Source organism: Odocoileus virginianus, chromosome 4, assembly GCF_023699985.2.
Source record: "Odocoileus virginianus isolate 20LAN1187 ecotype Illinois chromosome 4, Ovbor_1.2, whole genome shotgun sequence".
In the NCBI taxonomy this organism is placed as follows: Eukaryota; Metazoa; Chordata; class Mammalia; order Artiodactyla; family Cervidae; genus Odocoileus; species Odocoileus virginianus.
This window is the reverse complement of record NC_069677.1, coordinates 69,009,239-69,032,995: the sequence shown is the minus strand read 5'-3', so window position 1 is coordinate 69,032,995 and position 23,757 is coordinate 69,009,239. Positions and strand designations below refer to the sequence as shown.

At 47.4% G+C, this 23,757-nt stretch overlaps 1 protein-coding gene across 1 annotated transcript; it reads right to left on the bottom strand.

The window, feature by feature from the left end:
* Positions 1–23,285, bottom strand: NME9 (NME/NM23 family member 9). The gene is made up of 12 exons (XM_020911646.2): positions 23,232–23,285; positions 22,757–22,793; positions 19,648–19,705; positions 14,754–14,857; positions 13,087–13,158; positions 11,373–11,489; positions 10,237–10,312; positions 7,502–7,584; positions 5,071–5,163; positions 4,004–4,158; positions 1,982–2,121; positions 1–217 (listed from the first exon to the last, which is right to left on the bottom strand). Exons 2-12 carry the CDS (start codon positions 22,787–22,789, stop codon positions 120–122), a joined length of 1,029 nt encoding a protein of 342 aa, XP_020767305.2. The 5' UTR covers positions 22,790–22,793; positions 23,232–23,285; the 3' UTR covers positions 1–119.
* Positions 23,286–23,757: the final 472 nt, after the last annotated feature.

Genomic DNA, 23,757 nt, shown 5'->3' with positions numbered 1-23,757 from the left:
GTGGGTACCGTTATTTTTATTTATGAAGGATAGTTAAATCAAGAAAGTATTAGTGCTCAAAAGAGGAAGTTCCAGTTCCAGAAGTTTCCTTATGTGCAGCAGTTATAAGCATTCTGACTTCAGCTTGTGGCCTCGCCCTGGTCATGGGCTGCCTCATCCACGTCCTCCGGGGAGCACAGCATTTTGCCAGGGCCCTCTGCTCCTTCAGCCTCACAGCCTGTGGGATGACAGGCATTTTGTAGGACTTCTTACAACAGCCCAGTCCTGCTCCCCCACCCACAGACTGTCCACCAAAGAACAGCAGAAAGACAGACGGTGAAGCTAGAGGTCAGGGTGGACAGAGCAGCAAAGAGGTCCTAGTATGTGGCTCAGGGACTAAGGAAGAATTAGGAAAGGAAGTGACACTGGCTAAGCACTTATGTCAGGCCCCAGGCTATGAGCTTCACGAGAACCCTCTGAGAAAGATGATGATTATGGGGCTATAATGGGTCTCATCATCTCCATCTCACAGACGAGGCAACTGAGGTCCAAAAGAGTAACTTTCCCTACTATTCCGCTTATAAATAGCAGAGGTGGGATTCAGACCCAGGACTGTCTGTCTCCAGAGCCCAGAAAAAGTGCTGGGTATACGGAAAGCACACTCTTCTCCTGACGGCTGAGAGGGTGCAACACATACATCAGAAAAGGGGCAGAACACTAGCACCCCAACCAGGCTACTTCTGGGTCATCCCCATGGGAAGCTGTGCACTTATCCCAGGTGTGATCCAGGCTCAGACCCTTGAGCTCATTATCACGAGAGGTCAGGCACACACTCTCCCAGTCCTCCCCAGTGAGTGTTCCCCAGCCAGTTCCCCAGAGTCATACCTACTTGTTCCAGTCACTACCCCAAATGGATGAAGAGGTCCCCGGACCACACATCGTGGGCTCTCCATGAGGGCAGGTCCCTAGAGACAAGTTGGTCTTCCCAGTACCGCCCGCACCAGAGTGAGAGTTCCTCCCTAAATTCCATCTCACTCCCAGTTGTCCCTCAGCCAGCAGCAGGCCGCACCAGGATTAAACAAGGGCCAGCAGGGGTCAGCTCTCACCCTTCCTTTCCTTGCTTTCGGACCACTTATACTTACTTGGCTGGATGTGGATCTTGAGGAGACCATGATGAACATAAACATTTAGGGAAGCATTTGGGTGACAACCCCTAACATGCAGGCACATAGAGGTTATTACTATTTCAGATCTGCAGGCAGCCCTCTCCCAAGAAGGCGACCTTCACATCCTTTGCTTTTCCCAGCATGTTCACTCCTGGCCCCTTCCACCTCACATCAGGCTCAAACAGAGATGTGCAACTGGGCAGGAGCAGCACAGGCCTTGTTCTCCCACTCATGGAGTGGGGCAGGTCACATGTGCTCTGAGCCCGGGGGGTTTCTCACCCTGATTTGGAAGGGGTGCCTCCAAAAAAGCCCAGCACACTTATCCCAAATGTGGGTGCTAAGGGATACGAGACCCACAGCAGCTCCAGGTGGAGGGTACTTCTGTATAACCCTCTATTTCTCGGCAGCCCCATCAAAGGCTTGGTGGGGCCTGTGGAGCTTGGAGGAAGTGACTGAGTAAACTGTCTGGCCTCTGCCTTGGAAGTTGCCTTCTGGAAAGTTAGTTACATTTTCTCTGTGGTTTCCAGGGGAGAATGCAAAGTAACTTTGCAATAAGAGTTTGGCTTCAAAGTGAAATATGCAGCAAAAAATGTAATGAGGTGTTAAAAAGCAACACTGTTACTCTGAAAATAAAACAGCAGGACAGTTGCTAAAGTTTCCTAAGGGGCCCTGTTTTTCCTGAAGGTGGTTACCACATAGTAACTATCAGTAACCCCCGCTACACACACACACACACACACACACACACACACACACACACAAAACCAGATCTGCCTGGATCACGCGCACACACACACACACACACACACACGACCAGATCTACCTGGATGACTTACCCAGAGGGGCGGATTCTGGAATCTGGTCTGAAAACTGAAAACTGGGGAAGAGCAGGGCCAGTTCCCGACGGGCGTCTTCTAAGTCCCAGCTTCCATGGACTGCATTAAAGGGCATTTCTGTGCCATACTGAGCCCGGAGACTGGCAGTATGCAAAATGTACAAGAAAGGTCTCATTTGAAAAGAAATGTTTTGATCTCTGGCAACAAAGCCACCAGCTACCCATCAACAGGCAGCATTTCTGTGACGCGGCTTTCTCTGCCGCGTCAGTTCCAGTGCCAGGAACGGCATCAAGGGTGATGGTAACCAGTGGTGTTCTGACCTTGTTTGATTTGTGCAGCAACCCTAGGAGGGAGACTAGGGAGACCATCATGACCCCCACTTTAAATATGCATGAGTCAGGATTTCCCTGGTGGTCCACTGGTGACAAACCTGCCTTGCAATGCAGGGAATGTGGGTTTGATCCCTGCTTTTGGAACTAAGATTCCACACGCCATGGAGCAACTAAACCCACGTCCACAACTTGAGAGCCCATGTGCCACAACTTCTGAAGCTCTTGTGCTCCGGAGCCTACATGTGGCACTAAGACCTGATGCAGCCAAATAAATAAATATTTTTAAAAGGGGGTAAATATGCATGAGTCATGGTGTGAGCCCAGGAGCTGTCATTTTGTAGCTGTTACTACTGGGGGCTAGGCAAGCACCCTGCTGAGGGCTTGATACAAATTGGCATAATCAGTCCCTCAAGGTTTCCTGCTGCTACTGCTAAGTCGCTTTAGTCGTGTCCGACTCTGTGCAACCCCATAGACGGCAGCCCACCAGGCTCCCCCGTCCCTGGGATTCTCCAGGCAAGAACACTGAAGTGGGTTGCCATTTCCTTCTCCAGTGCATGAAAGTGAAAAGTGAAAGTGAAGTCGCTCAGTCATGTCCGACTCTTAGCGACCCCATGGACTGCAGCCTACCAGGCTCCTCCATCCATGGGATTTTCCAGGCAAGAGTACTGGAGTGGGATGCCATTGTCTTCTCCTCAAGGTTCCCTAAAATAATACTAACACTGCTAAGATTTCCTCTATCTCAAACAGTGTTTCAAGTTCCCTCTTTCTCTCTCTCTCTTAATCTCAGGCAGGTCCTTTCCCGTTGTAGTTCCCATTTTCCAGATGAAGACATTAAGACAGAGGGATTAAAGCACAAATGACCCAAGACCACACAGTTAGCAAGAGGAAGAAGAGAGATTCTAACCACAGCACTCTAACAGCCTCCCAAGATAGGTGCTCACAACCCCATTTTATAGATGAGAGAACTGAGGCTCAGAAAACCTAAGATCTGAACTCTGGGCTGTCTTTCACCAGCCCCTGCTGCCTCAAACATGAATGTTCCCAGCTCCCTACAACTATAAGGTACAACTGCAGTTACTTAGTCTCTTGCTAATGTCTTTCTTGTTGGCGGGGCCTCTGTCAGCTTCAAAGGCAAGACAGTGGATTTGGCAGTGGCGTTGTGGGTCAGGGAGCCAAACAAGGCAGCCTAGGGCTGTGTGCAGAACAGGGTGCTCAGACTTTAGGGGACCTCAGGACATCTTGGGTAGGGAGTAGGGGATAAGGGTTGGGGGTCTGAGTCTACACTGCTGATTCCTAGGCCCCACTCAGAGTCTCTGACTCAGCAGGCCTGGGCGTAGCCCTGGAATCTGTACTTCCTGAGTCAGGGTTTCAAATGGCTCTGGGACCACAAACCCTCTGCTACACACAGTGAGGACTGGCCCCACAGCAGCCTTCAGAAGAGGGGAAGAGGCAGCAGCAAGGAGGCACCCTCTGAAGGGCTGGGGTGGGATCAGACGGGGAGGACGTCAAGGTCTCCTCAAATACATAACAAAGGGCAGGGACTCCCCAGCATATAACAAAGAGGGAGCTTCGCGGCCAGCAGAGTGCCTTCTGTGTTACCCACAATTCTGGGCTGAACCCCTAGCAGGGCTCTCAGCTTCCTCGATGCAGGTGTTGAGATTCATGAAAGGACCACTGCTGGTGACATTACCTGTCAGGCTGCTCCCTCCTCGCCACATGAGGGTCACAGGGCCCCATGAGAGCTCGCCAGGCAGTGACCACGTCCTTGGTGCCCTCAGTCCTGCTAAGGATCAGGAGGTGGCTTGGCCCACTGCACATGTGATGTACCAGCTTCTCAAATGTGTCCTAGCACAGAGAGGGAAGGGGGTGAATCAGGCAAGGGGCCCCAGGGGCCCATCCCACCCACAGGATGGGAGAGGGTCTGTGAGCTGCCTCACTACCAGCCAGCATGCCCTGGAAGACCCCAGGGAGGGGAAGTGGTACCCAAAGACACAGAGAACCCAGATATAATAAGTTAAAGGCAGGAAGATGAGGCTCTGAAATGACATGTTTGGGATTGAGCATGAAATTATAAGAAGTTAGATAGCAGCATTTAGAAGACCACACACATGGAAACCAGGGGATACAGCTGAGACTTCTTTGCAGCATCTTGCAACCCTTCCCCCCTCTTCAAGTAGTAGCACTCAAGCTTCCTTTGGGGAGCAGCCCTTCCCCGTTTCACTCAGTCCTAGTCTGGCCAACAACCACAATGCCTATCCACCCCTCCCCACACACACCCTCCCCACCTGAGAGGTGGGGCCCAGGCTAGGAGACCCTGTCTCCCAGGTGGGCGAGTCAGAAGCAGAAACAGATGGATCTGTCACCCAACAGGAGCACCTGAAGTGACGGCCTGTGAGGTTTTGTTCCAGAAATCCATTACCCTGCCTTGGTTCTTCTTGTCCCAGCACCTTCTCATGCAACTCCTTCAGCATTCTTTCTTCAGTTCTGGGAGTCACAGAGTATCCCTCCAATAAACTCCTTATTTCATTACTTAAGTTGGAGTCAAACTCTAATCTTTGGGAGCATACCAAGCAACGTCTCCCTGACACAGCCTGTAATCATTATGCTGAGAGTAATTTCATGGCCCACTTGCTGTTCATAATCTTGTTCTTCATAATAGTCTAGCTTCTCCCAAACTAATATCAATCTATAAACATAAAGTTGGAAAAAGATAAAGAAATGTAAGCATGTTGGATAAATGAAAACTGAAAAGCTGACCTCTCCAGCTCTGAGTTGGTAGAAAAGTCGCATTTCTGCTTCTGTCATGGTTCTCTCTTCATTCATTAAAATGTCAAACCCAGCTTCCTGGATCTGTAGGAGATACACACACATATATATGGTAAAGAGCCAGACATCCTGGAATGTGAAGTCCTGTGGGCCTTAGAAAGCATCACTATGAACAAAGCTAGTGGAGGTGATGAAATTTCAGTTGAGCTATTTCAAATCCTAAAAGATGATGCTGTGAAAGTGCTGCACTCAATATGCCAGCAAATTTGGAAAACTCAGCAGTGGCCACAGGACTGGAAAACGTCAGTTTTCATTCTGATCCCAAAGAAAGGCAATGCCAAACAATGTTCAAACTACCGCACAATTGCACTCATCTCACACGCTAGTAAAGTAAGGCTCAAAATTCTCCAAGTCAGGCTTCAACAGTACATGAACCGTGAACTTCCAGATGTTCAAGCTGGATTTAGAAAACACAGAGGAACCAGAGATCAAATTGCCAACATCTGTTGGATCATCAAAAAAGCAAGAGAGTTCCCAAAAAACATCTACTTCTGCTTTATTGATTATGCCAAAACCTTTGACTGTGTGGATCACAACAAACTGGAAAGTTCTTCAAGAGATGGGAATACCAGATCACCTGACCTGCCTCCTGAGAAATCTGTATGCAGGTCAAGAAGCAATAGTCAGAACTGGACATGGAATAACAGACTGGTTCCAAATGAGGAAAGGAGTACATCAAGGTTGTCTATTGTCACCCTGGTTATATAACTTATATGCAGAGTACATCATGCGAAATGCCAGGCTGGATGAAGCACAAGCTGGAATCAAGATTGCCGAGAGAAATATCAATAACCTCAGATATGTAGATGACACCACCCTTATGGCAGAAAGCGAAGATGAACTAAAGAACCTCCTGATGAAAGTGAAAAAGGAGTGAAAGAGTCGGCTTAAAACTCAACATTCAGAAAACTAAGATCATGGCATCTGATCCCATCACTTCATGGCAAATAGATGGGGAAACAATGGAAACAGTGAGAGACTTTATTTGGGGGGCTCCAAAATCACTGCAGATGGTGACTGAAGCCATGAAATTAAAAGATGCTTGCTCCTTGGAAGAAAAGCTATGACCAATCTAGACAGCATATTAAAAAGCAGAGATATTACTTTGCCAACAAAGGTCCGTCTAGTCAAAGCTATGGTTTTTCCAGTAGCCATGTATGGATGTGAAAGTTGGACTATAAAGAAAGGTGAGCACTGAAGAATTGATGCTTTTGTAGTGTGATGTTGGAGAAGACTCTTGAGAGTCCCCTGGACTGCAAGGAGATCCAACCAGTCAATCCTAAAGGAAATCAGTCCTGACTATTCATTGGTAGGACTGATGTTGAAGCTGAAACCAATACTTTGGCCACCTGATGCAAAGAACTGACTCATTGGAAAAGAGCCTGATGGTGGGAAAGATTGAAGGCAGGAGGAGAAGGGGACGACGGAGGATGAGATGGTTGGATGGCATCACCGACTCAATGGACATGAGTTTGAGCAAGCTTCAGGAGTTGGTAATGGACAGGGAAACCTAGCATGCTTCAGTCCATGGGGTCGCAAAGAGTCGGACACGACTGAGAAACTGAACCGAACTGAACTGAACTGAAAGCAAGCACAAATTCACATTTCCATGTGTTGAAAGTAAAAGATGATGGAAAGACAACATTACAAGCAGCAGAGACCTTCATTCTCATCATATCTGACCTGATTCAATTTAAAAATTGTCATTTAGGACTTTCCTGGTGGTCCAGTGGTTAAGAAATCCACCTGCCAGTGCATGGATACGAGTTCGATCCCTGGTCTGGGAGGATCCCACATGGCACAGGGCAGCCAAACCCGTGCACCACAACTACTGAACCTGTGCTCCAGAACAAGAGAAGCCACGGCAATGAGAAGCCCATGCATGGCAACAAAGAATCACCCTCACGTGCCGCAACTAGAGAAGAGCCCTCACATAGCAACAGAGACCCAGCACAGCCAAAAATAAAGAAAGAAATATTGTGATTTACTTCACTGGAATTTTAATTAAACCAGATTTTAATAATCAACAATTAATTATAATTATTAATTTTATTATCATTATTAAATAAATATTTTTTATTAAATTCCTTAGATGCCTCTTCCCCCAAGACACTGCTACACTATGCCCCACCCCTGTTTTTCCACCAGAGAAGACACAAGGATAGTCTGTAAGGGAAATGTTTTCTCTCTTGCTGCTGGGCTAGGTCTTTCAGTCACATCCAACTCTGTGCAACCCCATGAACTGAGGCCCACCAGGCTCCTCTGTCCATGGGGATTCTCCAGGCAAGAATAATGGAGTGGGTTGCTATGCCTTCCTCCAGGGGATCTTCCCAACTCAGAAGTCTCCCATTGTCTCTCTTACCTTCATGATAATCTCATCTGTCTTCCCATGGACCACCGCGTCTGGTTTAATGATGGCCAAGGTGCACGCCTTCTCTGATGACACTGCAACAAGCCAGGGATGGTGCTGTCAGACCCTGGACTCACAGGAGGCTCTCGATGCCCTCCCCAGGGACTGTGCAGCTCCACACAGCCCCCGCCTCCCTCCCCCAGCCTCTTGGCTGAGCTTCTGCTGACCTGGACTCTAGTGGATGCAGGGGTCTGGCTCCAGACCCCAACCCCAGCCTGGCTGCAAGCAACACGAACTGGGAGGGAGAGTGTGGGGAGGGAGAAGAGGATGGGAGGTGGAGAAGGAAATCAAAGACGACTCAGGAACAAAACCCAGAAACAACCAAGTCAGCCTGAAGAGGGGACAGAGCTGGAGCAGAGGCGAAGCAGGCCAGGACACTCTCATCCCTTCCTGTCACCCCCTCATGATTCTTGGTCTCTAACTGCAACCAATTGTGTTCTCCTCTCGGTGCGTCTTTCTGACTTTCTAGCATGTGGTCAGTGGTGGCTGCCCCAGGCCCCAAGTCCGCTCAGGGCTGGCACGTCCTACCAAACTCCTCTGTCCCATTCTCCTGAGAATCGGCCTCGTCTCGTCATTTGGAGCCCAGGCACCAGTCAGAGCTCACTGGCCAGGCTACCGGGTGGCTGTGTCCACAAGCCAAGCAGCTGTGGTGATCAGGGAGATGCTGCATGGCCACCATCCACTGCTCAGGCCCACTGGCGCCTCGGGGGAACTCACATCTGTGCACCAACCCATCCCTGTCGGATTCCTGTTTGTATGGACTTGGCCTTGGTGAGCTCTGCACGCTGTCCACAGATTATAATGGCCTATTTTCTCTTTTCAACTTTCTCATCAGTTGTATTGACTCTGAAAATCTCAAAAATGTGGGCTAAAAAAGTGCTGACCATGTTAAGCAGCCAATTGGTTCATTCTTCCATGAGCACTATTTCTAACATCCTATGAATCCTTGGACTTTAAATCCCCTTATAAATTGACCAATTAATGAGACTGCCCAGAGGTATAAGGTGAGAAGAGAAGAGGCCAGAGCAGGAGCCCAAGAACTCCAGTCTGAAGAGAGAGCAAAAGAAAAGCTGAGGACAGGGAGGCTGTGGACAGGCCAGAGAAAATGAGAAGGAAAATGAGAAAGGTTGAGATGCCTCAGACACCAGACAAGAAGCGGGGTGTTTTTGTTTTTGTGGGTTTTTTATGTGGACCATTTTTAAAGTCTCAGTTGAATTTGTTACAATATTGCTTCTGTTTTGGTTTTGGGGCCACAAGGAATGTGGGATCTTAGGGTTTCCCAGGTGACACTAGTGGTAAAGAACACATCTGCCAGCACAGGAGATATAAGAGATGTGGCTTCAATCCCTGGATTGGGAAGATTCCCTGGAGGAGGGAATGGCAACCCACTCCAGTATTCTTGCCTGGAGAGTCTCATGGACAGAGGAGCCTGGCGAGCTACAGTCCATAAGGTCACAACGATCTGGACATGACTGAAGTGACTTAGCACATGTGGGATCTTAGTTCCCCAACCAGGGATTGAACCCATACCCCTTGCATTGGAAGGTGCAATGGACCACCAGGGAAGTCTCAAGAAGAGGGTTTTGAGTAGGAAGACGCTGTGGACGGCAGCCAATCCCGCAGCCGGACACCATAGGCTGACTGGTAAATGCCTGCTGGATTTGGTGCCAAGAAGGTCACTGGAGCTCTGGGAGCAGCAGATGGGCAGTGACAGAGGAGAGGGTGGCCCAAGGAGTGTGGACCAGGAAGCTGAGCTGGGAAGCTGAGCTCGGAGGAGTGGAAGGCTAAGGGCAAGGGCAGACTTTGTGTAGTTTCCTAAGTGGAGATACTGGATTTAGGAGAAAATAATGGGGAAGAGGAAGAAGCGATAATCCATAAACGAGACAAGTGTTTTCTGCAGAAGCCAAATCGCTGACTTCTCTTTCACACTTGAAATTTCTTGCTCTCCTAAACTGCACCACATCCCTTATTAGAATCCATCTCAGACAGTCCTCGTGATCCACACATAAATAGCAGTTATTCTCATTCAGGCAGTAATCAGAACTTCCTCCTCTCTCCTGCTTAGCTCCTGAGCCACATCCTGGTTTCCTCTTGTGTCTCAGGGGCCATCAGGAGCCACCTTGCCAGCAACAACCTTTCTAACTTCTAGCTTCTCTTCCCACTGTCAGATCAAGATGTTTGCATATTAAAGGCTCAGGAAGAACAGTGATGCTCAGGAGTGTAAAATCCATGAGTTGATACTTGGGGACTAAGAGGAAGAGGGTGCAGGGCTGTGGGGAGGGAAGGGGTTCAGTACAGCTGACCTTCTCACACTTGAGAAAAATGGTTAAAGAAACTCAAGTTCTTAAATAAGGGCTAAGGAAACCCCAGCACCTCATTACTTTACCTTATTAGTGTCATTCCCCTCCACTTTATTAAGAGAGCCTTTCCTGATGCTCAGCAATTGTCATGAAAGTCACACTTGTTATAGTTGAACATGATCAGAAAGACACTCAAGATGCCATTAAAGCACAGGAGGGAGATTAACACAGTAAGTTTGAAGTCAGGTGATTGGAGACGAAATGTTTTATGAGTTATTTTCCCAGGGTTCAGATTATTCAATAAACTTACTACTCATATATATTTTTAAAAACACATCAAGTCCAAGTCTGCACTGCCTTTTGCTTGCTTGTTGGTTCTGTACTCACCCAGGTCCTCATCATCACCATCGTTCTTTTCATGAGAAAAGCATTCATCTCCATCAGAAAGAGCTTCATCTTTAACCTAGTACAAATTGGTCATGGACAGAAAGTAGATAGCTGATTAAAATTCCACAAAGACTTTCAACAACCAACAGAAGCCAAGAAGGTAAAGGTTACAAATGCAGAGCAAAAGAAGAGGGTCAAGATTATCAGTCTTGGAAACTTTTCAAGGTCCTTTTGAGTAACTGGATGGTGGTACACAGTGAGAGCAACTGAACACAAGGAAATCCATGCTGATCTTAAGGTTTAGAGTCTGCCTGTTCAAATCAAGTAGAAACTAAGGAAGAAGAAAGATGAAATAGAGAGTTGACAAGCAGACAAGTGAAGAATTGAAATACAAATATATAGAAAGCAACTGGCTACACTGGGGAAGTAGTAAAGACAGATCATTTATCTGTGGAGGAGGCACAGGTGTTTTCTTTCTTGGGGAAAATTTGCCAGTTTTCTGGGGGAAATATATGCTTTGATTCCAATCCATTCTATGAGAACAGGGCTTTGCTCTTTGGAATTGAGTGTGAAATTTTGAACACTGGACACTGAACAACGTTAAGCCTCCTGTGGCAGCCGCTCAGAGCACAGGAAATATTTCTAACTAAAGGGTGTCAGTTTTCAAAGGCTGCCGATTCTTTATGAAAAATTCACAGTCCACGTTATCCTGAAAATATTGTACCTAAATCACAAGCAGTGCTTGCTGATCCTATTTCTCAAAGTAATGACCCCTTTCTAGTTAAAGATATGAACCCCCTGGGGTCACAAATAAAACCTAGGAATGAGAGGGGAGGGCAGGTCACCAGGAGAGATGTCCCCCCGAGGCTGACTCCTCCAACCCACTCCTGGATCCATAACTTCATTTTCATTCCTGAATTCGCTGTCAGGGTTACAGAAAGCCCTGTTGGGAGATCAAGTGGGGATGAGTGAGAAATAGATGAGACACTAAAGTGTTCTGGAGGAAGAGGACTTCTTCAAAGACTTCTTAGTGGGCCTTGCACCTCCCCTGAGCAGAAAGGCATTTACTGCAGCTTTCCAGGGATAAAGAGGACACTGGTGGGGCAGGGGAGTGACCTGCTGGCCTGGCCACTTACCACTCGCCGTTCTCTGCCTTCAGCCAGCACCCTCTTTTCTGCCTCCAGCTGCTCGCGGATGGTTTTCTCCAGCAGTGGGGCATTCACTCCTCTCACCACCGCCACCAGCTCTCCTCCCTGGAACACAGCACAGAGGTCCTGCTCGGATCACACAACAGCAACCTCTTTCAAGAGTTGGCAAGTGTCCAAGGGCTTTGTTTGGGAGTGTGCCCAAGGTCAAGGTCCATGGACTCCACACCCACAGCCTCCAGTCACTTCTCTGCCCCCTACCCCATGCCCCAACTCCCTTCAAAACTTCCTTGAGGGCATCAGGGAGTTAGGTGGGGGAGGACCAGGGCCATAGGTTGTGAGTCACTAAGTATGGATTCTCTGTGGCTCCTTCATCCAACAAGTATCAACTGAGCACTTACTATGCCCAGCACCAAGACAGAGGCATAGAACGTAAACCCTAAACATGGAAAGACACAGACACCACCCTCAGTGAGCTGGGTGTGGAGCGGGGAGGGAGACGGCGGTGTCAGAGAAACAATGACAACAGCATAAGACCATTGCATTAACAGGGGTGCTTGGGATTTGGGGCAAGAATCAATTCCCAACTCCATCTGGGGTGATGAGGGAGAACCTCACAGTGGAGGTGCTGTTTGCAGTGAACTGGAGCTTCCCATCTTTGATTCTTCAGAAGTCTGCATGCCCGTCACTCACAGACCCTCACATACACTGGGTCTTCCTTCTGTCTCCATCCCACCCTCAGGGGACCACCTCTGTGTGATGACAGTGACAAGATTCCACGTGTCCCCACATGGCCATTACCATTGATGCTTTAATCCACATGCTCCAGGCTCAGGCAAGCCAACTACTGTGGTAATGATGCCTTTTCTGCCACTGAGCTCTGATGCCATGTGGCTGGGGGCATGTCCATTTCAGCATCTCCCGCTCCCCCTCCCTCCCCCACCATCAGATAACTTCAATCTCCCTCCTGAAGGCCAAAGCTCAAATGAGGTTTCACCAGAAGCTTCCAACTTGTGAGACTTGCTGCCGAGGGCAGGAGCCTGAAGGTTTCCAAGGTAAACAACCCTGGTCCTGGTGAGCGGACCCCAGTTGCCCTGACTGTGTGATGGAGCGCTGCACTGAGTCAGGAGGAGAAAATCAACCCGTTGTCTTCAGGGCCTGGCAGGTGACCTAAAGCCAGGAGCCAGATGTGAGATGGCGGGCCCTTGGGGGCCGGGAGCCCCACGTGGATGTCACAGCTGAAGGCAGCCAGGCCGTCTTGCAAATGCTGGACCACTGGTTGTCATCCATTGACCCTCTCATTTCCAACTTTATGTCAACATATCTTCACATTTAATGATGAAACAAAGGTAAATACAGGAGCATTCATGTTCCCTCTGTGGAGCACAGTGGGACTCGCCAAACTCTGTGCTGGGAGTGAGTCTTCAGTCAAGAGTGCTCACGAGCTAGAAGGTGCACAGGCATTCGAGGGGATTGTCCTCTGTCCCGAGTCCAACCCTCAAGAGGCCTGCAGCCCAGAGTGACTCCCCAGGGTTCTGCCCGTGAGCAGTGCTGTGATTGAGGGCATTGGTCCTTGGCCAAACAATAAAGAGTCAGGATAAGCCAGCACCTTTTGCTGGGAGCAGTGTGGGCTCTTGGTGAGAGGCGTCCTTCTGAACCCTCAAGGGTGAGCCATGGGACCATCCCTGACTGAAAAGGTACTCACGGCATAAAACAGAAAGGTTGGCTCGCATCTCCCTCGGTATCTTTCGAGCACATCAAGACAGTCTGCCTCTGCCTAAAGGAAACAGATGGTCAACAGGGTGATGGGAGAACTGCATGGGACACACATATCACACACGCATCTCACACACACACACACCCTTCATCCCCCACATCACATACCACATACAAACACACAGACACCACAAACACACATGCCCCTCATCCCACACAAAACGCACACATCACACCCCCCCACATACCACACACACACATACACCTCATCCCCATACCACATACACACACACACACACACCCCACACGCACCACACACAGACATCACATACACACATACCCCTCATCCCACACAAAACACACATCACACACCCCCACATACCACACACACACATACCCCTTATCCCCATACCACATACACACACACAACACACTCACCACACACAGACATCACATACACACATATTCCTCACCAACAAAACACACACACCCCACATCCCCCCTACATACCACACACAGCAATACTACATACCATATACCACATACACACACCACACAACATGCACACAACATACATTATACACCACACACACACCACTCAACACACATACGTTACACACCACACCACACACAGTACACATAACACACGGATCACATCACACGCATACATTACACATAAGTCACATACTACATCACACACACGTACCACACACATACATTACACATAACACACATTGTGCACGTACATTACACATAATACAAACTACATAACACATATATGTTACACACAACTCACCACACACATCACACACGCACGCGCACACACACACACGAGTGATGCCCTCCCCAGGTGGAGCCCTGGCTTTTCACTCTCATGCTGCGCCTTCTAATGTCTTTTTATCAGAACCTTAACAAGTGTCCTGTCAACATATGGGTAAAATGTGTTGCTAGTGTAGTTTTCTGAGGAATAAAATAAGGAGGAAATGACAGCTTTTCCTGCTCCGGATCAAGGGAGGTCCTCCGCTACCATCCCACGTCTGCTCCTAGGGGCTGGGACACAGGAGGGTCCTTGAGCTCTGCCCCCAGGTCGGATAAAGCCCGCCATTTAGGCCCCTCCTGCGCTCCTCCACCGAAGCCTCACAAGCGGATCCCAGGAGGAGGGCAGGCCCCGGAAGCCCAGCTTCTCCAGAGTTATCGCGAGGGAGCGTGCTCCCGTGTTCACTGGCTGAGCCTCACCCCTTGCAACTCATCCTGCGTCTCCAATGTGCGTCTCCGGAAGTGATTCCCATCTCCATCCACTGACCCAAGGAAACTTGCTGAAAGTCCCCTTTAAGGAGCAAGGATAGAGATATTAAACCCTGTGCTCTGGAAGTGAGACTCCAGGCTTCACAGTGTCCGGGAGACAAGGAGGAGCACTGGCCTTAGAGCAGCCGAGCAGTCCCTGCTCCAGCGCCAGGGTGGCCGAGCCCACCGGGACTGCGGGAGGCGGGGAAGGCAGGAAACCTCCTCCCTTGAGAAACTGACATCAGCAGAAACTCCACAACGGATACTCTCTCCATGATCTGCCAAAGGCCCCTCAGGCTTCCTGTTCCTGTTTTTCAATGTTTAAGTTTTTTTGCAACCGTTGTTCGACATTCTGCTGAGAGAGGATCTTACTGATGCAAAATGCAGAAGGTCCGGGCCGACCTCCACCCTCATCTTCTGGAAGAGGCTCACCACGGGCTTGCAGGGGCCACACCAGCCTTGGTAGACGTCAACAACTGCGGAGAACCAAGAAGCCGGAGCCCCGAGCAATGTCAGGCAAAATTGATACCAGCACATTTCCACCCACTGCGATAGCCATCTTTATTTGCTGTGGTAGTTTAGTGGTTTAGTCCTTCATGTCCAACTCTTGTGACCTCATGGACTGTAGCCCGCCAGGCTCCTCTGTCCATGGGATTTCCCAGGCAAGAATAATGGAGTGGGTTGCCATTTCCTTCTCCAGGGTATATTCCCAACCTAGGGATTGAACCCAGGTCTCTTGCATTGCAGACAGATTCTTTACCAACTGAGCTACAAGGGAAGCCCCAATTGCTGGTTAAGAGGATTTATTCTCCCAGCAGAGCATGAGCAAGAGTGGAAACACAGCATTCCCTTATGAACTCAGTGTTCCAAATTCTAAGCTCAATGAAGTGAGTAGAGTGAAAATCACTTACTTAACATGCATCCTTTACCACAAGGAGTTTGCAGGCCTAGCACAGACAGGCCCTCTGTAACTATTTGAATTGGACTGAAAGTATCCCTTCTAAAAGGAACAGTAGGTGACCTGTCAACATACAATCAACTCTTAGCTAATAAACACAGCATTACCCTTTCCTCCTGACAAGTTAAAAGCCACTTGCTTTGGGTAAAGGGGAATTTTACCTACTCTATCAAATCAACATTGTTCTCCCAGACAGTGAACCTAAGAGAGACCTAGGTGGAAACTGGGGTGCCTGTTTCTGTCTTGGTCCTGGTCTCTGGAGTGTGGCAGGGACTGGATAGGAGGGACTCTCTTGTCTGACAGCACTAGACCTCGAGGCCTGCAAGAAGATAAGCAACAAAGCCAACACATGTGCAGCGGACACACATAGGACCCACCCAGCCCAGTCAGACACTGCGAGTAAGTGCTAGATGGTGACGTCCTAATGGTCACATTTTAGAGAAAGGATGTCTTCATGAAGACCTCAGCAGTCAGAGTTCATGCCAGCAGGGCCGTTTCTGTTCAGCAGCAGGAGTGCATGGTCATGAGGAGGGAGTACGGGCACTGCTTATAAACTCTCAGCTCTGCCAGTTTTAATAGCATGCAATTTGTGATTTTACTTTTTGAAGGTTCACATTTCAATTTTTCACATCATATGAGAACATTTATTAATAAAACATGGTATAAATTATCTTTTTTTCCTTTTTTTGGCAGTGCCATATGGTTTTCAGGATCTTAGTTTCCTGACCAGTGGTTGAACCGAGGTCCTTGGCAGTGAAAGCACCGAGTTCTAGCCACTGGACTGCAAAGGAATTCCCTAAATTATCATGACTGAAGTTAGCATAGCCTCTGGCAGCACTAACACTGTACCATAGGAATTGGGAAGAGGTTACCCAGTAGAGGGGTGACTTGCATTGGATACTGTGGAAATGCCAGGCTTGGGTGGGCAGAGAGGGAGCCCTTGGTAGGAAGCATGGTAGGGCTGTTCAGGGGCCACTAGGATTGGGCTGTGGGAAGTGGTGACAGAGAACACTGGACAAGCAAGGAATGTGGGTTTGAGGAGCTCCATCCTGATTTACTAGGCAATGAGGACTCACAGTACGTTTTTAGAAAAGAGAATTAATATTTACTAAGCCATCTGCACTTGGCTTTTCTCTCAAAAAAATCCAGCGGAATAGGTATTTTTATCCTACCATAGAAATAGAAATGAAATAATCAACCCAAGGTAAAACAAAATAAAAATTCTCAAGGGGTAGAAACAAGTTTTGGACTGAGGTTTGTCTGATGCCATAGTTCATGCGTTTTCAATGACTCTAGCAATGAAGATGCACAAATTCAAGAGTATATGAGTCAGTTCAGGTAAGCAACATAGTTTTGCAGAGATAGAATCAGACTGGGTTTGGGAGGGATGGGGAAGCCAGACACAGGGGTGGTAGTGTCAAGGGAGGGATGGAAGGAATGGAAGAATCCCTGAGACTTTGAAAAGGAAGTGGAAAGACTGGAGGGTGACAGTCCTGCGGGTGTGAGAAAGACCCGTCATTGAGCCCAGCAGAGAAAAAGAACTGAGTGAAGGCAGGGAAAGAGTGTTTGGGGAGGGAGGAAAGTGAACTAGATTCCAGATATGCTGTATTTCCAGTACCATCCAGAGAGTCTAAGCCAAATGGTCCCAAAGGCAGTTGGACACCAGCAGGGGCAAGACAGAGGGATTTGGTCCTTAGCATCCAGGCAGAGGATGAAGCTCTGGGCTTCCTTAAGGATGACAGCTTCACAGTTGAGCAATTTCAGGAGACCACAGTAATGGGAGAGAAAGGCATTGGGTCATATTGGGAAAAAGTCATGGAAGACTCAGACGACCCTGTATCCAAGCCCACCAAGGAAAGCAGGTTCAAGCTCTGGCAGGTAAAAAAAAAAAAAACTGGGACACAGTTAGCTACCAATGTCTATGCAGGATTTCCATTGATAGGTCAGCCCAGTCATTTGTACCAACTTCCCATCTCCTCTTGCACTCCTTGGCTCTCCAAGGAGTGCTAGGGACAAAATCACACTTGCGATGGTTATGGGGGAGAAGGGACTGGGGACTGGGGAGAAACTATATGAAGAGATTGGATGGAAGGAAACAGAGAAGGAAGGAAAGAAATGGCAGAGAAATGAGAAGGGAGGGGTGTGTGTGTGTGTGTGTGCAAACCTGAATAGACTTTTGCATGTTTGAAGGCAGATGGAAGTGAGCCAGCCAGAGTTCCAAGATGGTGGTTGACTTTGGGCACAAATCTCTTCTGGCTCTAGAAAGATTCATGCCTTCCTGAGACTGCCTGATGAACGGGGCAGATGAGCCCCTGCTGCCTTCAGTCCACACGATTCCCTCGTGTTGTGCTTAGCGCTGGGCTCAACAATTCCACGCGCCACAGATGGCAGCTATGATCACGTAGCGTGTCTGGAACATGGCAAATCCTCAAAACATGATGAGTTTGTGCTTTTCTTACTTATGAGTAGTAATAAACTCACTTTCTTATGAGTTTGTTGTTAAAGATATAGAAGTTTTGCCTGGGAGCCGTGTTCTGATTGCACAGACAAGCCATATGGACAAAATAGTTAAGACCTGGCACCACCAACAAAACTTTGTAACCCCTCAAGTAACAGAGTGTGACCAGACTCACACCCCATCCTGGATCAATGCAACCGCATTTATTAAGTACCCACTCAGCCCAGGCCTGGACACATGTGCTCCAGATAGAGATGAAAAGACAACGGCCCTGTGTCTAGAGCCTGGGTGCAGGCATGGAATGTCTAGCCACACAGGGGCCACACAAGGCTGGCTGTGTGCTAGAAAGTTGAGACAGAGTCCCACCCCAGATGCCCTAGAGACACCAGGTGGAAGTGACCACATAGAGGTTCAGGAAAGATTTCATTCAAGGAGGTTGCTTTAGAGCTGCCTGAGAAGGAGAAAGATTTCAACAGTCTGTTGGGGGACCATGATACTCCAGGTAGTAGGAACAACATGGATATGAGTGAGGAAGTGGGGAAACTAGTGGCATGTGCTGGAAACAGGCTGGAGGCCAGGACACACCCCAGGGTACAGTGGGTGACAGGGCTGCCGAGACTAACTGAGTCTTAAGAGAGGGATAAGGGATGGGGGTTTGAGTGCTTAAGTCATGGTGTGGGGGACAGTGAAGGAGAGAGATGAGAGCAGATACAACTTGACAGAGCAGGTGCATTGATAGAGAGAACTGACCAGACACAAAAATAGAGCCCTTCTAGAAGAAAAGAAGTGGAGAAAGGAAGAGTCAGGAGCAACTGTGCTGGGCATACTCTAAGATGCCATCAGTGGGCCCTGTCTCCCAGGATTCACACCTTTGTGTGGTCCTCTGCCCTTGAGTGCAGGCTGGACCCAGAGCTTCTAACAAATAAACAGGGCAAACGCGATGAGATGTTACTTTTGAGATTAGGTTACATGAAGACTGTGACTTTCACCTCTCTTGTGTACTTGCTCGCTCTCTCTTTTCCTCTCTCCCTGAACCCTACTTTGGGTGGAGAGGCTGAGGGGAAGAAGCTACCATGTTGTGAGAAATTGATGGCAAGAAATGGATGTCTCTGGCCAACAGCCAGTAAGGACCTATATCCTGGCAATGGCCACAGGAATGGACTTGGAAGTGACCTTTGAAGATCTGCCAAAGCCACATGACCAAGTTTGGAAGTAAGTTAAACTCTAAGTTGAGCCTTGACATTCTTGGTCTGACTCCTTAGCTGCAGCCTGGTGAGAGACCCCAAGCCAAAGGCACCCACCTAAGCAACTCCTGGATTCCGGGTTCATAGAAACTGTGGGATAATAAATTTTGAGTGCTATAGACTGCTAAGTTTTAGGGTAAATTGTTACTCAGCAATAGATATTGATTCAAGGAGGGTAGGGGACCAGGAGGCTGTGCTGTTTCCTAGTGACTGTGCAGCCCCTGGTTCTACTCTCTTGGGCTACCTGGCTCTCCTTCCAGCCCTTGAGTTCCAAGAGATCCCCTATTCCCTTCAATACCTTCCCCTTTTGTGCCTCAAGTAATTAGAAGAGGTTTCTGTTCCTTAATACCAAATATGCCCTGAGCATGACAATCAGCTCTAAAACAAGGGAACCCTGCTATCCGGCAGTACTGACTAGTTTCCTGAATTGGACTAACAGATGTTGAAACCAGATATGTATATATATACAAAAGAATTGCCTTCTTCTTTATTTATGAAACTCAAGGTTATAGGGAAATGGTGCTCTTTGCAGGTTTTCCCTCTGTGGTTCAATATGCCATTTAGGAATTTTGAAAAGAATGAGTCTAAAAAATCATCTTAAATTACCAGTTAGTCCTTTGGAACTGAGCATTTCCTCCCAGAGTTCTTGGGTGCTGATGTTGACCTAGCATCAGAGAAGAACAAATGCTGTATTACTAAAGGTACCAATGGGGAGGCAATTTGGTGCATTTGCTCTAGGTTATCTACTAATGTCTATCAATCAGGCCTCTCTCTTCTCTCTCCATCTCTTTCTCAATGAAATACTTACAAATACAGCTAAAGCTGCCCTCTTTGCCCAGTCTTCTTTTCTCCTCTCTCTCCTCCTGCCTCCAAGAAAATCTCATTTAAAAAATTGCTGGGACTTCCTTGGTGCTCCAGTGGTTAAGAATTCGCCTTCCACTGCAGGAGACATGGCTTTGATCCCTGATCAGGAAACTAAGATCCCACATGCCTCGGAGTAATTAAGCCCAGACACCACAACTAGAGAGGCCCACGGGGGGCAACTGCTGAGACCGTGCCCTCTGGAGCCCATGCTCTGTAACTGGAGTAGCCTCCCATGGGCAGCAACTAGAGAAAAGTCTGCATGCCACAATGAAGACTTAGCACAGCCAAAAATTTTTAAACTTTTTTAATTAAAAAAATCATTTTTACTTGTTACTTTGCCAAAACAATATATAAAATTGTTTTGTGTACATAAATAGGCATAAACAGTATCATATTGAAGATCTCCTTTTGCAATTTGTGTTTTTACTCAACATTAAACTTTGACATTTATCTGAATTTATGTACAGGGAGGTACTCATTTGCTTTTGCTTTTTTGTCTTTTTATATTGTATGGAGGAATAAATTATATACAGTGAGACATACAGAACGAAACTGTTACACATGAGTGAGTTTTAACAAATGCATGTACCCAGGTAACCACACTTCTATCACAATACAGAACATTCCATCTCCCTAGAAAGTTCCCTCTGGTCTCCTCCCGGTCACTCCCTACTCCTCTCCCCAGGTAAACAGTAACCTGCTTTCTGTCATAACAACTTAATTTTACTGATTCTAAAACTTCATATAAATGAAATAGTACAGCATGTCTTATTTTGTGCTGGTCTCTTTTGCTCAGCTATTTTGGGCATTCATCTGTGTAATTGTATCTCAGTACTTTGTTCACTTTTATTCTTGAGCACGTTCCATTGTATGACGACATCACATTCTGCTTGATAGATGATTTGGAGCTCTTATGAATAAAGACTTAGGAACATTCTTGTTAAATCTTTTGCATTCACCCTTTCATTTGTCTTCAGTAAGTAAATACCTAGGAGTTATATTGCTGGGAATATTGGGTCAACTGAGGAACCCAAATAGTGTTACCTAGGGAGAGGACAAGGTTCCTGGTTGGCGGACCCTAGAACACTGTTTTCAAGGAATTGACCTGGTAGAGAAGCAATGCTTACACAGAGGCCTCAGTGCATAGCGATCCCCCACCCCCTGCCTCAGCAAAAGGGAGTACTTCCTTTGAGCACCACAATGAACTCAGAGCTCTAGGGAATATGCATGAAAAAAAAATTATAACAAATGTTATTACTCTCCAAGGGAATATCAGACATAGACACATGAAGAGACAATCATATGGGGCAAAACGTTTAGAGCCACAAGCCTGGACATATCTAAAAGAGTCTCATCACAGCTCTGCCAGGTATGTATCATCCCTCCTGTTTACACAAAGAACAAGGAGGCTCAGAGAGGTTGAGGAAATTGTTCACAGCAATAAATGATAGGACCAGGTGCTTAGAATTGATTTACAGACACAGAAAAGGCCTCATAATTCTAGAGTACTAAAATCTCAGTGCTGGAAGGCGCTTAGAGATAATTCACCCAATGATGTCCTTCCACAGATGTGCAAGCTCTATCCCAGAGCAGTTAGGTGATTTATCCGAAGTCCCAGAAGAGTCAAGAACTGCATCAAATCTTTGACTTCCAGACCAAAACTCTTCCCTTCCCTGCCCATCCAGCCCCCTGCACACTATCATTAGCCTGATATTGCTTTCTTCTTTTTAAAAATCACATGCAAATTCACAGGTAAAGTGCTGATGCCACAGAGAACAATAAAGGAGAAATCAGATGCCTGGAGACCACTGCCCATCTACTGAGAGGTGCTTAGGGCCTGACCATGAAAAATTTTAAAGTTTATTTTAAAATGCACCCACATTACATTATGATGATAAAGCCCTCCATCCTGCATCCATCCCCTTTCATGCCTGCTTTTTTTCTTTTTTTAAACCATCACTTTAGAATCAACCAGTACTTATTGTCTAGGGCCAGGACAATAAGTAGTTATTGTCTTATTAATTCACTTGTCACAGCTGCAAACAAAGTAAAGCACTCTATAAGGAAAGTGTAGTGCATAAAATATCAAAACATTTTTTGAATAAGCAAATGATTTTAAGAAAACAGTGATGGGAGAAGTGGGTCTTCAGAGAGGGCACAGTTACAGACATATGCCCAGACTCTAAGAACTTGTAACGTATTCTCTCAGCAAGTCATAACTATATCTCAACAAAATATATGTCAGATCGAATTATATTGATTCATATTTTCTTGCTATTTTTTGTTTTATTTTAATTCATGTTTCAGTTTCATTGTTGCATAAGCATTATAAACATAAGCAGCTTTTATCCAAGTTTATGATTATATGTTTATATTTGCATGCATAAGTTGCTTCAGTTGTGTCCGACTCTGTGCAATCCTAGGGACTATAGCCCTCCAAGCTCCTCTGTCCATGGGATTCTCCAGGCAAGAATACTGGAGTGGGTTGCCACGCCCTCAACCTGTTTATATTTAAGTGCACACACAAAACATTGTCATTACTAGAGGTCAAGATAAGCTTTTATTCCTTTAAGGCAGAAGGGTACAATATTCAAGTTTGTGAACACTGTTATATGCTACATTTTTAATAGTACATTTTAATTTTTATTTTTTGCTCACACTGTGCAGTTTATGGGATCTTGGTTCCCCCACCAGGGATAGAACCCGTACCCCCTGCAATGGAAGCACAGAGTCGACCACTGGACCACCAGGGAAGTCATTTTTATACTGTACTTCCCATTCCAGACTATCCTCCCCGCCCTCTATTCCGCCCCAATCAACTGCTGGAAGCCAACTTCGCCTTGAGACTTACCTGCAGGGCAATTTCTTTTTTCTTGCTGCCCATGGCTCTACAAATAAAACAGAAGCTCTGTTATTGAGGGTTCAGGTCATTCTGGCCGCAGCCTCACGACAAAACATTGAGTAGATCTGCAAGCCTAGAGCCTCCTTCAGATAGAAAGCCCACCTCCCCATCTCCGCTCCTTCAAGTTAATAATGAATGGCAGCAAATAAACGCAGTGATCCAAAATGAACACCCCACGGGGAAAGCTGAGCTTAAGCCCGAGGACTCTTGGCTCGCCAGGTTTTCTGTGGACATGCGGAGTCGCTTCCCCGCCGGGAGCTGGCGGAGGGGCGGGCGCGGAGGCCCGAGTAGGTGCGCCGGGCCACGCAGCCCATCAGGCCCCTAAACGCCTGCCAAGGAATTTGGACGGAAAAAACCTACAGAACCCTGCCATCCCTACTGTTCCCATTTATTCCTGGGAAACTGAGCCCCTGCAAACAGGTACCGGGTCCTCAACCTGCAGCAAGTTTCCAACAGAGTTTGCAGCTACCCAGCCACGGTCGTCATGGCAACACTGCGCGCGGGGGGAGGGGGGGTTGGGGGGTGGTGGTATTAAGGCGGCCAAGAAATGAACCCGAGTACACATAAGCCACGCCCACTCTGGACTAGCTCAAAGGCAGGAGGTTGGCCCGCCTCTTGCTGTCAGGACTGGACTGCAGAAGCACTTTCACTGGCTGAAGAGTTTGTCCTGTCTGGTTCTTTTGCACCCACCAAGCACAGATCTGGTGCATCATGTACTGTAGAGCTGCATCCTCCATTCCTGCTTCCCTTCAGTCCCACCAGGACTGGCATGCAGCTTTTCTATTGTTACTGAATACATGCTGGGCAGGGGTGGCTCCCAGGTTTTGACAGATCTGAAGAGGTTTCCTTCAAGATAAAGAATACAAAATTACAAATTCAAAACTAAGTATGAAAGTCAAGTGGAGAAAATAGAAACAATTATAAACATGGTGTGAATGATCTACACCAAT

What these genes read in the sequence shown, in the direction of transcription:
- NME9 (XM_020911646.2), bottom strand. Translation starts at nt 22,789, where the DNA reads ATGGGCAGCAAGAAAAAAGAAATTGCCCTGCAG. An exon ending in CAACCTTTCTGTTTTATGCC is followed by an intron (nt 11,490 to 13,086) that starts GTGAGTACCTTT and finishes GCTGTGTTCCAG; the next exon opens with GGAGGAGAGCTGGTGGCGGT. An exon ending in AGGAGGGAGCAGCCTGACAG is followed by an intron (nt 2,122 to 4,003) that starts GTAATGTCACCA and finishes GCATACTGCCAG; the next exon opens with TCTCCGGGCTCAGTATGGCA.